This window comes from Hemicordylus capensis, chromosome 3 (genome assembly GCF_027244095.1).
Source record: "Hemicordylus capensis ecotype Gifberg chromosome 3, rHemCap1.1.pri, whole genome shotgun sequence".
NCBI lineage: Eukaryota > Metazoa > Chordata > Lepidosauria > Squamata > Cordylidae > Hemicordylus > Hemicordylus capensis.
Genome location: NC_069659.1, coordinates 346,523,759 through 346,538,686, shown reverse-complemented (window position 1 = coordinate 346,538,686; position 14,928 = coordinate 346,523,759). Strand labels below are relative to the sequence as shown.

Genomic DNA, 14,928 nt, shown 5'->3' with positions numbered 1-14,928 from the left:
TGTCATGCTTGGTCTGCTAGTGGCTCTCCCTAATGAGCCAAGGCGGCACCAAAGAAGGGGCGGATGGCCCTGGTTCATGGCCACTCAAGAGCTGTACTGCCAGCAGGCTGGCCATTTGCCAGGTACCTCTACCTGAGCTCTTGGACATGGCGGGAGAGAGAGGAGCACCTGAACTGCAGCCATGAACTGGAGGTAGTTGAACCCCCTGCCAGCTCGTTAGGACGGTCCTTTGGTGCCCCCCTGGCTCATTAGGACTAGCCACTACTGGCATGGTACATTACATTACATGGACGTAACTCTGTCTGATTCGACAGAGACAGCTCGGCGTCTCCCCCCTAGTTGGAAACCAGTCTGCCAGATATCTATCTTCCCTTCACTTTGTTAAATTCAGTTCGGCCTTTGCTAGGGTCAGGTTGAACGTATTACCTTCTGCTATACTTTTTAGCAGGTTTTCTAAAGATCCTTCTGCTTCGGGGCTGTGTCCATGTGGAGAGGGTAGCCTTGAAACTGCCGTGCATATTTTGCTATATTGTCCCCTATACTGTGATTCGTGGAGAGAACTATTGTCTCCAGTTTTTGAGCAGTTCCCCGGTAGGCCTGACTCCTTCTATCTTAACTATTGCCTGGCTGACACCAGTGATGAAGTCACTAAAGTTGTAGCTAAATTCATTTATGGGGCCATGAGACAGACATCCCACCATGGTTTTTTATAATGTATTTTTAGTTTTATTAGCAATCCTGTTTTGTACATTTTCAATGCTCTTTATGATATTTATTGCACTTCTGTCTGTTCTTTCTTTTGTTTTTTTTGTTTTTTCTGGTTGGCTTAAGGCTGTAATAAAATTGATGTTGATGTCGACAGAGACAGCTGGTTGTCTCCATGTAAATGTGTTTACTATCTGGCTGCTGATGGCGACTAACGCTTGTGGGCAACAGGACTCCATTTTAGAATTCTTCACCTTCGACCGGTGCTTACTCTGCCTCTCTCTTCCTCCTGCAGAGCAATGCCCAAAGAGTTCTTCAGAAACTGGAAGATGTGCAAGAAATGTTCGACAAGAGGCAAGTGAGTCTGAAGAAGCTGGCAGCAAAGCAAACCCGGCCTGTTCAACCTGTTGCCCCACATCCCGAATCGTCACCAAAGCGAGCGTCTCCTAAAAGCATCCGGCCTGCAACTTTAGGTAAGGCCCAGAGAGGAAGAGAAAAAAAGGAGAGAGAGAGGGCTTTTGGTCCTTTGTTCTTGGAATCCAAGGGGTGAGAGGCGTGGCTGCTGAAGGAGGCCTGTCCATGCTCCTCCTCCCTCCTCCAGCTCTTCAGTTCAGGGCTGGTTACCTGATGAGAGCAAGGGAGGGTGCAAGACCTGGGACAAGTTAAGCTCTTGCACCTGGACATGGGCACTCCTCCTCTTCTCAAGGCAACCTTATGGCCTGCCTTTAGGGACTTGGACTCCATGGCTGACACCCAGACTAACAAAGAGTGAGCCTTAGGAGGGCTTGCGAGGGTGTGCCGGGAGCCCTCATGAGACTCCCCCAGTCCACCTGCACTTGCTGTTGTGCAAGAGGGCTAATACTAGCGAGCACGGCTCATGCTCCAGAAGCACTTTCGAAGGGTGGACTCTCAAAGAGAGGAGAGCTGGTCTTATGGAAGCAAGCATGACTTGTGCTCTTAGCTAAGCAGGGTCCACCCTGGTTGCATATGAAAAGGATACATATGAATGCATATGAGTGGGAGACATATGAATTGCATATGAATGGAAGACATATGAATGGGAGACTGTGAGCACTGTAAGATATTCCCTGTAGAGATTGGAGCTGCTCTGGGAAGAGCAGAAGGTTCCAAGTTCCCTCCCTGGCAGCATCTCCAAGATAGGGTTGAGAGAGATTCCTGCCTGCAACCTTGGAGAAGCCGCTGCCAGTCTGTGTAGACAATACGGAGCTAGATGGACCAATGGTCTCACTCAGTATATGGCAGCTTCGTATGTTCCTATGTAAATTTAATCTGACTGACATTTGTGGTCCTTCTGTACATAGGATTTCCAAGACCACTCTTGCAATGGCAGATTGCTGCTCTTTGTCCCATATGCACTCTTTCTCTCTCATAGTTGAGTTCACGTACAGTATATGATAGATTTTTGGGATAGCCTTCATTTCTCTTTCTGTGAGTGTTCTGATTATACTGGCATTGCTCATGTAACAAAATATCTTCTGCTCTGGTATCTTTGGAAAGATGGTGTCATACAATACCATTCTGTTGAAAATGAAAGTGTATGGTCCCATGAAGCTGTTTCTCAGCAGCTAATAAAGCAATTAAATACCCTGTGAGAGTTGATCTGGTATATTGTTATTAGAGTACAGAACTGCTGGACTTTGGAAGTCCATTTGCCATTGTTATCAAATGGTTATCAAAGGTACTGTTCCTTTCCAGGGACAAACTCATGAAACAGCAGTTCTGGAATTAGCCAGCTGTGCACAGCAGTGATTGACTAATTGCTTGATGTCACAGCCTCACCTCTCCTCTCAAATACCAGACGTGGGGGCGGGGCCAGGGACTGCAGGGTCAGAGCCAGGGGCTGTGGTGGCCAAACATGGGCTGCTGCCAGTGTCACTCCATGGCTGGGCTCAAGAGGGCTCCATTTCCCTTAAAGGAGTACACACACCCCCAGCTCTAGGCTAAGCGCTGTACTGAACCGTGGGAATGGTCACCTTCACATGATGCCAGGGGGCTGTGCTTTGGATGAATTTTCCCACAGGTCCAGTAAACGATTAGTCAAGAGGCCACATGTAGTCTTGATGGGGGCCACCACTGACCCCAGGACCTTACAATGAAGAACCCTGCTTTAGACCAACAAATCCTGTGCTGGATGGGGTTACACTCCCACAGAAGGAACAAGTGCACAGCTTGGGAGTACTCCTGGACCCAGGCCTCACCCTGGTTTCTCAGGTGGAGGCCATGGCCAGGAGTGCTTTCTATCAGCTTCGGCTGATTCTGCAGCTGCGCCCATTCCTTGAGGAGGATGACCTCAAAACAGTGGTGCACCAGCTGCTGACCTCCCGGCTTGACTACTGCAATGCGCTCTACGTGGGGCTGCCTTTGTACGTAGTTCGGAAACTTCAATTAGTTCAGAATGTGGCTGCCAGATTGGTCTCTGGGGCAACCCGGAGAGACCATATTATGTCTATTTTGAAACAATTGCACTGCCTGCCGATATGTTTCTAGGCAAAATGCAAAGTGCTGGTTATTACCTTTAAAGCCCTGAACGGCTTATGCCCGAGTTACCTTAGAGAGCACCTTCTTCTGCGTGATCCCCACCACACATTAAGGTCATCTGAGGAGGTTTGTCTCCAGTTACCACCAGCTCGTCTGGTGGCAACTCAGAGGCGGGCCTTCTCTATAGCTGCTCGGGGGCTGTGGAATGCGCTCCCTGCGGAAATCCGCAATTTGAATCCTCTATTAGCCTTCAGGAGAACGTATTTGTTTGTTTTTAAAATGTATTGTTTTAAACATTTGTTTGTTTTAAAAACGTATTTGTTTGGCCTGGCTTCCCAGGGTTTTTAAACCGGTTTTAATATTCTAACCCAATTTCGGGGGTTTTAATCACTGTGATTGTTTAATTGTTGTTTTAAAATGTTTTTAAATTGTTAATTGTTGTTATATTGTTTTTAATTTGTTTTAACTCTTTACTGTTTTAGTGGTTTGTTTTAATTGTAAACCGCCCTGAGCCATTTTGGAAGGGCGGTATATAAATCAAATAAATAAATAAATAATAAATGCCAAAGTCACTTGGCTTAGAATAATCCTATAAAGTCAGTAACTTTAACTATTTATACAAGTTGTTGCCTTAGAATGAATCCTGATAGTATTCATATTTATCATCTATTTGTTTGTTACATTTGTGTGGTTTGGTTTTGCCATCGAGTCGGTGTCGACTCCTGGCGACCACATAGCCATGTGGCTTTCTTGGTAGAATACAGGAGTGGTTTACCATTGCCTTCTCCAGTGCAGTATGAAATAATGCCTTTCAGCACTTTCCTATATTGCTGCTTCCTGATATAGGAGTTCCCCATATTCTGGGAAACACACCCGCTGGGATTCGAACCAACAGCCTCCTGCTCTCTAGGCAGGTGGTTTCACCGCTGCGCCATTAGGTGTTATACATTTATGTGACACCTAATTAAAATGTCTAGATGATTTTATCTTCACAGAAGCACACCTTTGAGTCTTTATGAAGTTTTATACACCAGGACATGAAGATAAATCTGGGAAAGGGTTGGGAGGGGAGAGGTGAAGGTGTGACATCAAGCAATTAGTCAATCACTGCTGTGCACAGCTGACTAATTCTAGAACCACTTTCTCATGAGTTTGTCCCTGGAAAGGAACAGTACCTTTGATAACCATTTGATAACAATGGCAAGTGGACTTCCAAAGTCCAGCAGTTCTGTACTCTAATAACATTATACTAGATGAACTGTCACAGGGTATTTAATTGCTTTATTAGCTGCTGAGAAACAGCTTCATGGGACCATACCCTTTCATTTTCAGTGGAATGGTATTGTATTACCTCGCTCCATGGCTGGGCTCAAGGAGGCAGACCCTGCGATATTTGATCTGGTATACTGTTATTAGAGTACAGAACTGCTGGACTTTGGAAGTCCCCTTGCCATTGTTATCAAATGATTATCAAAGGTACTGTTCCTTTCCAGGGACGAATTCATGAAAAATCAGTTCTGCAGTGATTGATTAATTGCTTGATGTCACAGCATTGGGAGGGAGGTCAGCACAGGGAAATGGCTCTGACATTGAAGGTGTTTTGCCAAAGTGGCCCCTGCTGGAAAAATAGTGAAGATACTGGTCTAAAGTATGGGAAGAAAGCACAAAACCCTTGAGACCAGGAACTCACAACACACTTTAGTTTAAGGTTTGAATGTGGCCTATTTGGCTTCATTTCATTTCACAGCATTTGGGTAACAACTTTTCTTTTAAAAGCAACTGATTGAGGTGTTCTTTTGTATAAAGCACCATATAGGCACATCACATATGCCTACAAGTGATGCTTAAACATTTTTTGGGGAAAGGGAAGGAGGGGCAAAACTGACAGCTAATTATATGATCAAAGTGGAGGCAAATATATGTGTTGATTGCCGCGGGGGAAAAACATTGCAGGGGAGAGGGGAAAGCCAGGCTCTTCCTGTCTGGCGATGGTGGGACCAGGACAACTGCCGGCACTCCTGTTTTTAGCAACTCTAAATTCAGGGTTGCTAAATATGATCAGAAGTTACTCAGACATATGTTCCATATTTCATGCACAGCTCTAGGTGGCTGAATAAACAGAACATGTTCCCCATGCCTGAAAGCATTATACTCAAGTAGTAAAATAAGGTATGAATTGTTGTTCCTTGTGGCTCCACATCCGTTAAAGGAGGAAACCACAACACCCGAATACGAGCTTTGTGCGAGAGAGAAAATGTATACAGAATTTTCTCCAGGGCTGCTCTATGAACAGGCAAGATGATTGTACATTTTTGGCAAAGTGCTGGCATGAGGCTGCTGCCCAGAGGAGGGCCCTGCCATATCCACAACACTGGGTGGGCACTGAAGGGGGCCTGGGGAAGCCCTGTTTGCTTACTGGATAGTCATGGAGCACTGAAGTGGGATTGGGAAGCAAGTCCCCAGAAACCTAGCAACCAGCATAGCTGGATGTTCAGACTACAGGCTCTGTTTAAGCAAAACCTCTTCCTGTTTTGCATGCTTTCCGTTACATTTTTGGTGTTTGCATTTAGAACCAAAACTTCACCTTATGTGGGAGATCTGCAGCTGGATTTCCTGACATTTAATCAAAGCTGTCTGAGAGGGGTGCTAATTTGCTTGCTGTTGCAGCAGGAAAGAAGGGCTGCTCATATATGGGTTTATGCCTTAGACTGAGTCAGACCTTTGGTCTAGGGATGTGTGGGACCAGTTCTGGTCCGAACCTGGTTTGACTCGAACTGGGGCGGTTTGAGTGGTCCAAGTTCAAACCAGACCGGCTCCCAAAAAGGGGGTGCCGGTCCGAGTTTGAACTGGACCGGCCTCGGAGGGAGCCAGACTGGTTTGGGGTTCTGCTCGTAAAGGGGAATCTGGGAAGTATGCCCCTGAGCAAAAAGGCAGGGGGCTTCCCTAAGGTTAAAAGAAAAAGACAGAGGGGAATCAGGAGACCTTAACCTGAGCAAGCAGTGGCAGCAGTGTAGACGACAGCGGAGGGGGCGGTGGTGACTCCCCTCAACCCTCGCCAGCCTCCCCCAGGACAACCCGGACCAACTTTGGCCTGGTTTGTATCTAGCATGTGTGAAGACCTGGCCCTAGCTCTGCCATCTTCTGGTACTTGTGCAATGTCGTTCATTGTGAAAGCGCTTTGTTAATCTGAATGTCAGACACTTAAATTAAAGTCCCTGACATGGTTACTCTTTCTCTTCTGTATTTCACCAAAGTGGTATCTTCTGCCTTGAGGTTTCTTTCATATTGTTGTAATAGAGCTTTAGACATGTTATCTAGCTTCCAAACTGCCAGACATCCGCTTCTTACGGAGAGAACCAACCTGTTTATTTTCAGTAATCTCTGAAAAGGTTTGGCTCAAAGTGGCTGACTGCAATAAATCCATTTTACAAAACCTCTAGCAGCTTATTCTTTGCAAGCCACACCAAGAGGCTGATGGCCCCTCCTGCGAATATTAGCTTAGTTCACCCGGCAGTAGCCTATTCTTTACTGCAGATATTGTTGCATGTTGTGGTGTGGATAACCTGGATTATGTTGCTGCTGAAGCATAGAAACAAGATGGCTGGCCAACGGTGGGCAGATATGACCACTGCAGCTGTTCACATGATTGCCGTTTGTTTGGGAGCTGTGCACACTCTTGTTTTGTCATGCGTATTGGAAGTGAAGGACTCTGCGCTGTCTCATGTCTCAGTGACGGGGGGGGGACACAGATTAGCGAGTCAGAGGGCTAGAGAGGTCAAGACATTGGTCATCCCTTCTCTACTGCTCTGACACTATCTCTTTGATATGTAGATTGCTACTCTCAGGGACTTCCTTCCTGCCGCTTCCTCTTCCCGCTTCTTCTCCCTTGCAACACACAGGCTCCTCTCTCCCTGCACCATGTGTGCAGAGATGCAGAAACCATCCCTCTGCATCCAGCTAGCTAGCTAGATTAGAGATCCTATCTCTCCATTTTCCTATCTAGAATGGAGTTCTCCAATAAAGATTCCTTATATTGATTTGAAACTATGAACTGGCTCCAAGTTTATTTTACTCTCAGCATACACGCATGCCTAGGCAGACTCTGCTGTGTTTTGCCTCTGTGCACTCTCCTGTAATAGAAGAGCGCACACAGATTCCAAACTAGGGTAGGACACTTATCCTACCCTAACTGTAAGCATGTGAACAAGCCTATAATGTTCATTACACATCTAAATGCAGCAGATTAACCAGTACTACTCTGGCCTCATCAGGAGGCAAAGTGAGATGGTTGCCTCAGGTGGTGGATTATCCCAGGGGGTGTGTGGTGTGCACGGTGATGGTCACCTGCCCCCTCTGTCTGGCTCAGAAGCATGTGTGGGACTAGAGAGTCTAGCCTTGGTCCTTTCCTGGTGGCAGGCAGTGCTATTCTGATGCACCCAGCTAGCAGGTCAGAAGGGTCACTCCTTCTTCTCCTTCTGATCTGGATTTTAAAACAAGAAGGGAGATGGAGTGGAAGAGGAAACAGAGGAAAGAACTGTGGACCCTAGCCCAGCATTTTCCTCTGCTTCTCTTTCCACTCCATCTCCTTCCTCCTTTTCAGCGCCAGCACAGGAGGAGGAGAAGGAAAGGTGCTTTGAATCTAGAAACGTACATCAGACTGCCTCTGCACACCACTGAGTAAGGGGGTGGGAGCAGCATTTGGCACCCCGCTTCAAGTGCCCAGAATCCTGAGCCTTGTCAAGCAGATGAAACTTTTCATGGCATAGTGGGAAAAGCTTCACCCACTTAATATCTGCTATTAAAGACAGAGGAGCAAAACTAGTAGAACAAGAAAAAAAGGTGGCAACCCTATACATCACATGACTGTATTAATGGGTGTGAGTGTGGATCAAAGGGCTCTATACATTGTGATGTGATGAAGCCTTCAGACAGGCTTGCTTTTGCACATGCTCAGTTTGCAGCTTTATCCACATTGGCCACGCATGCTGAGACAATCGCACGACTCTTGCAGTACTCAGCAAGCACTAAAGAGATCTACTGAATCCCTGTTCACACTGATCCAGTTGGGTTGCAAAAATTGAACTGACAACCCAGGAAACCGTTGTTTTCAACTCCATTCTGAGGGGAATCACAGCTGGAGTCTGTTCAGTCCTTTAAGTAATAAAACCTAAAGCTAGCTGTATCCTATGTCAAGATATCCGGCTGCCTGTTGGATCCATTGTCACATTCTGCATTGTCAGTGATGTGTAAAAAATCAGTTAATGAATAACATCTGGTATAAAGATGAAAGCAGAAAACGCCAGGGAGAGATTAACTGAGTCTGGAAATGTTGCAGATGTGAATTCCTCAGTGACTCTTGGGGAAACCACTAGTTCTCAAAAGCCTGAATGTTTATTTTAAAAATAGGAAATACCTTCCCTAACGTACAGGGAAGTTGTGACATATGCCAGAAATCGGAGTGGGGAATTAAAAACCTGATCACCAGCTTTAATAATGCTTAGGGATACTTTTATAGTATGGAATAAGGATGTACACAAAATAGATTTTGCGTTTTGTTTCGGACTTGAAACAAAATGCAGATGGCCGGAACGTTTTGTCAAAAAGCAGATGACCCAGTTGTTTCGATGGAACAAACCTTGAAATATTTTGAGTGTTTCAGTCTTAGGGAACAATGGGGAAACTCACACCATCCCATTGTTCCCCATGGGTAGCTCCTAGGAACACCAACATGGGTTGGGTGATAGGGCATGATGGGTGCTACCTACCACCCAAACCCCCCAAATTTAAACTTTTCCCCAAACCCCCCTTAGGATTGCAAGCCAATCAGAAGCCAGTGCCAGAAAACGGGCCTCCAAAATGGTGCTTGAAATGTTTCGAATCAAAACAGGGTTGTTTTGTTCCGAGCGCGAAACAGGCCCTTTATTTAAAGGGCATTTTGTTTTGAGCTCAAGACACTCAAAAAGGCCCGTTTTGAGTCAAAATGTTTCAACATCAAAACATTTTGCACATCCCTAGTATGTAAGTGGCCTTACTGGATTAGTAAATTTTATTGCATTTATTTTTTAATAATAATTTCTGTTGCCGTTAGCCACTGCCCACCCCCTTATGGATCTGATGAACTTTCTAGCCCCTAGTAGCTTAAATGTGTTAGTTTTTAAGGCACCACAAAATACTTTTGTTACTTCTCTCCAGACCTTTTTATTGCGTAGATTGAAAGAAAATTAAAAACTACAAATAAAGAACAGACATTTCGATGTACAGATGCCAACTTTAGTGTTCCATGTCTCACTGTTTAAAGTCCACACTCTTATATCCCAGATAAAGGTAAAGTGTGCTGTCGAGTCGGTTTTGACTCCTGGCGACCACAGAGCCAGGTGGTTTTCTTTGGTAGAATGCAAGAGGGGTTTACCACTGCCTCCTCCTACGCAGTATGAGATGATGCCTTTCAGCATCTTCCTATATCGCTGCTGCCCAATATAGTCACCAGTGTGTTGCCTCTTGCTGCTGTGTCCCTGTTCCGCCGCCTCTCAGCGGAGGCTTAAAAAAAATGATTTCCCCTAAAATTCAAAAAGTGGGATAAATTGTGTCCCAACCAGGATGAGCATTTCCCTGCAGGAAATCGGGACATCCCGCGTAGTACAGACCAGTTGGCAACCCTAGCCTAGCAGCATCTTAGAGCTGAAATTGTGTAGCCCTGGTTTAAAGGCTTTTGTATGTGTTATCTCAGGAAGCCTTCAAAACAACTCTGTATGGGGAAATCAGAGTTGTTATTTCTGCTTTGCAGCTGGAGGATTGAGGTTGAGCTAGCATATCCTGTTTAAGGCTACCACATAAGTTAATAACTTAGGTGAGACCTAAACCAGGGACTTCCTCGCTTACAGCTCACACCCTTAGCCATGACACACTGCCAGTTCTTATTTGAGAGCCGCTTCAACCTGAGGGGTATACTCGTGGGTCAAATGGGCCGTAACCCAAAATTTGGCTTTAAAAAAAGCCAATCTGACAACCAGTGTAAATAACAGCAGAACCAACTAATACAAGGATTTAAGTCTGATTTTTCAAAATACATTTCACTGAATACACACACACACACACACACACACTTCACAATCTATAGTGATATACATTGAATACTATATATTTGTGCTACTTTTAATGCCTAGAACACACTAGAAACACTAGAGGTAAGAGTATTTATGCTGCTTAGCTAGATAGATGCTAAGATATCATGAGCTAGATAGATGGGGAGCCGGAACAATGATCATGTGACTTGCCTTGGGGGAGGCCTCAAGGCAGCGGGCCCCGAGACAAATGTCTCCCCTTGCCCAATAGTAGTTACGCACCTGCTTTTCAGGACCAGCCTGATTTCATTAGAACTCTGCACCATTGTGCTGCTTGTTTCTAGCAGCTGTTGGCACTGACATGGAGATCTTCCATGCAGTGGAGCTGACTGATCAGTGTGAGCAGCTTACAATTGCTACACACACCCCTACTCTGCCCCCATGTGGAGCACCACCATGATAGTACATGAGTCATTTTGAGGGACAATTGCTCATTGTGATTTTGGACAAGGTCTACAACCCTTGAGATGGAAAACAGGTGATAGCATTGCAGTACCTTCAGCTGTCTGTGTGTTATCATCCTTTTATTGTCCCGACCCTCAGGCCCGCATCAGCCAAATTTGCAACTTTAAAAATACAACCACCACTATGAAATGTTATTGATGTTGTGAGAGGAGTGGGACTGAAAACTGGCACAAATGTCCTCCAAATATTATTCTACAGAGAGAGGACAATTTGTTCATTGTTACCTATATCGAGCAGCAGCAATATAGGAACATGCTGAAAGGCATCACCTCATACTACGCGGGAAATGGCAATGGTAAACCCCTCCTGTGTTCTACCAAAGACAACCACAGGGTTCTGTGGTCACCAGGAGTCGACACCGACTCGAATGCACACTTTACTTTTACTTTTTACCCTAACCCTGACCCTAACCCTTTATTTTTCCAAACTGACTACAGTTTTACCCAAATGGTTTGGTGGTGGGGATAAAGAATGGGTGATAACATAGAGACAGCTATAAGTGCAACAATGCTGTCACCTATTTTCCATCTCTAAAGTAGTGGATAGACATTGCCAGAAGTCACTATGGCAACAGCGGGGTAGATGTTGCCAAAAAGCACTATGAGCGTTCGTTCCCTGAAGACCAAAATTTCTGAGTCTGACTTGTAGACTATGAAAACCATGTGGTTTTCAGTGACTTGTGTCATGAGCAATGTGATGTAGCATATTGCAGGTTTGTCATTTTGCGTTGTGATCCGTCAGTCTTTAGTCAGTGCATTGTGATCATAATTTTCATCAGGAAGATTTCTGTGGTCCAGTCTCCACATGGGACAAATTGAATAGTTCAGACAGACAAGTGTGCATTCTCTTGGTGTCATGGTGGTACAAGAGCAGGGAGAAAAGTAGTATACCAGGTGCAGAGGAACAAGAGTGGGAGAAGGGGTGTGCCTTCATCATCTCCTACTTGTGGGCTTTCCAGAGACATCTTGTGCGGCCCTGTGGAAAACAGGATGCTGGACTAGATAGGCTTTGACCTGATCCAGCAAGGCTATTCTTGTGTTCTTATGTAGTGTGAGAGAGGAAGGAAGGGCTGGTGATTCACACACTCACCAAACAAGTAAGGGAATGCAGCTGAGTAAGGGAGAGGCAACACATAAAATGTTCATATTGTTTTGATGGGCCTTGAGGCTGGGAATTGATTCCTTGTTCAGCAGACTTCCTGGCTGTGATTTTGGCTGGGAAGATAGTTTTCAGTAAAGACAGCAGACTTTACACTCAATTGCTTTTGCAAACATCTTTGCAGTGTCTTTCTTTCCCTGCAAAGACAACATGTTCATTTTAAAACATAAAGTTCTACTCTCACAATAACTGTGTTGTTTCATCCATACACAGAGCAGGCATTTCCAAGTAATTCCTCGGCATGAGCTGGCTCCCATCCTTCCTGCATTGAACTGACGAGAATGAGCCTCCCATTCTTCCTTAAGTTGAATACAGGAGCATGGCTGATACCACATTTGTTGACATAATGGAATTCGCTGCTCATTCTCAGCAGGAATCTTATTTCAGAAGGGGCAATGGAAGACTGGAATTAGGATTAAATCACTATAGATGTATCATTTATCCAAAGATGGATGTAACATTTATTCAAATTTCCCAGCAATCAATTCAAATTGACTGCCTGGAAATTTAGGACCAGCAAACAGAAGGACATTTTCACACAACGCATAATCCACTTGTGGAATTCTCTGCCACAAAATGTGGTGACAGCCAACAACCTGGATGGCTTTAAGAGGGGCTTGAATAACTTCATGGAGGAGAGGTCTATCAATGGCTACTAGTCAGAGGGCTATAGGCCACCTCCAGCCTCAAAGATAGGATGCCTCTGAGTCAGAGGCGTATCTAGGGAAAACAGCGCCTAGGCCAAGCACTGAAATTGCACCCCCCACCCCCCAAATATCTGACACCCATCTTTCAGATAACTGGAGGGAGAGAAAGTGGAATAGACGCTTTCAGGCAGCAAACACTCCCTGAAACTAATGGGAAAGTCAGTGCTCAGGGAGGCTCCTGGGGGGTGCGTGCCCTGTCCCCGGACTCAGAGAGGATGGCAGCGGGTGCTGGGGGGCGGGCAATTTTCAATTTTTTTAAAAAAAATCAACTGTGGTGGTTGGGGCGGGGGTGGGGCATGGCAGGCACTTGGCACCCCCCTGCAGCTGGCGCCTAGGGCAGGTGCCCTGCCTGCCCCACCCTGGTTACGCCTCTACTCTGAGTATCAGTTGCTGGGGAGTGACAGCAGGAGAAAGGGCATGCCCTCAACTCCTGCTGTAGGCTTCCAGCGGCATCTGGTGGGCCACTGTGCAAAACAGGATGCTGGACTAGCTGGGCCTTGGACCTGATCCAGCAGGGCTGTTCTTATGTTCCTATGGTCTTATGTAGATCTGTGATTTTTGACAACCAATCTTTAGCAATAGCAAGTAAAGGATATGATTATGAATAAAACCAGAACAATAAAAGACAGTTGCAAAGCACAAACTCCAGAGACACACACTCTCTCTCTCTCTCTCTCTCTCTCTCTCTCTCTCTCTCTCTCTCTCTCTCTCTCTCTCTCACACACACACACACACACACACACACACACACACACACACACACCAATTTATATATATATATAGAGAGAGAGAGAGAGAGAGAGTGCTAGCAAATTTATTGATCACCTGACTTCCTTAGACTCAAGGTAGTTTACATAACCACCTTGAAGACAAGAGAAGACAAGAGAAGAAGGGGGGGGGGGGAGAAAGGAAAAACCAAAAAGATCCCCTCTGCAACACACACACACTAAAAACTAAAAGCCTGGCAAAACAGATAGGTTTTCAGGAGCTTCTTAAAGGACAGAAGGGAGAGGCATCATGAATCTCAGGAGGCAGAGTGTCCCATAAGGAGGGGGCTGCCACAGAGAAGGCCCTCCCATGAGCCTGGGCCCCACGTACCTCCCCTGGGCCCAGAACTCTGAGAAGGCCCACCTGTGACGACCTCACAGCGTGGGTTGAAGTTGGACGAGAGAAGCGGTCCTGAAGTTACACAGATGCTAAACCCTGAAGGGTTTTATAGGTGATAACCCACACCCAGTTTGGAGAGATCCTTTTGGAGCTACTCATAATCCGTTTTGGGTTTCACTACCCTGGAAGAGTTTGGTATCATCTGCAAATTTGGCCACCTCGCTGCTTAGAGTCGCATGCTAGATCATTTGTGAATAAATTAAAAAGCACCGGTCCCAGTACAGATCCCTGGGGGACCCCACTTCTTACTTCCCTCCATTATGAAAACTCTCCATTTATCCCTAGGGATGTGCACAGAACCGGATGGCCTGGTTTGGTTCGAGTCCAGACTGGACCAGTTCAGTCTGGCACCCCTTCAAACGCCCCTCCTGGCCCGGTCCGGGGGGGTGTCGCTTTTTTTTTTTAATTTTAAAAAATTAACCTTTAGCCCCTTTGGGGGTCTTCCTCTAGGCCACAGGGAGGCCATGAAGGTTTCCCTCTCCCCGCCGGCCTCAGTCATCACCACCCCGGCCCGTTCGGCCACTTTTGTCCGCTGTCACGCATGTGCAAATGGCCTCTGCGAGGCCCTGGGTGGCAGTATCAAGGCAGGGTGTGCCCATGTTCATTCAGAGTGGGGCCTTCCTGATTCAATCTGAGCAGGATCTAAAATTAACTGTGTGGACATCAAAAAGCCTGTGAGTGCACACACACCGTAGAGGGAACGCTGCTTTTGACCCCCCTGCACCATTTTGGAAGGCATGCACAGAGTGTTGGGAAGTGTCGCTCTTCCCAGTGCTTTCCTCATAGAGCTCTCAAGAGATGTCTCTGTCTCTTTTAAAGGGCCCTTCCAGCCCTGAGTATAGTATTGTACTGTACAGAAGACAGCACAGTAGGAAGTGGCTTTCACATTGTAGAGAGATTGCCAAAGGAGCCCCTACTTGGAAAATAGTGCATTTCACAATGTGGACAATATGGCGCGAGATGGACCAATTGTCTGATTTAGTATGAGTCAGCTTCCTATGTTCCTCATCAGCTGGGATTGAAAGCAGTTCCCCCCTTCCCCCCATCACTTATTCCTTTTTGTTTATTGTAATTAATGTACAATTATGGGATTTCTTATAATACTC

The 14,928-nt window shown here is 45.9% G+C and overlaps 1 protein-coding gene across 16 annotated transcripts in view; it reads left to right on the top strand.

Moving 5' to 3' along the window:
• The window catches only part of MCF2L2 (MCF.2 cell line derived transforming sequence-like 2), a 440,334-nt gene that overhangs the window by 162,114 nt on the left and 263,292 nt on the right, over positions 1-14,928 (top strand). For all 16 annotated transcript variants that reach the window (XR_008318527.1, XR_008318525.1, XM_053304949.1 and 13 more), the window contains one exon: positions 1,001-1,178. Coding sequence is in view for 14 of the 16 variants with exons in the window: in XM_053304949.1 (XP_053160924.1) it covers positions 1,001-1,178 (178 nt within the window). In the remaining 2 variants the exon portion in view is untranslated. The remainder of the gene's footprint in view (positions 1-1,000; positions 1,179-14,928) is intronic.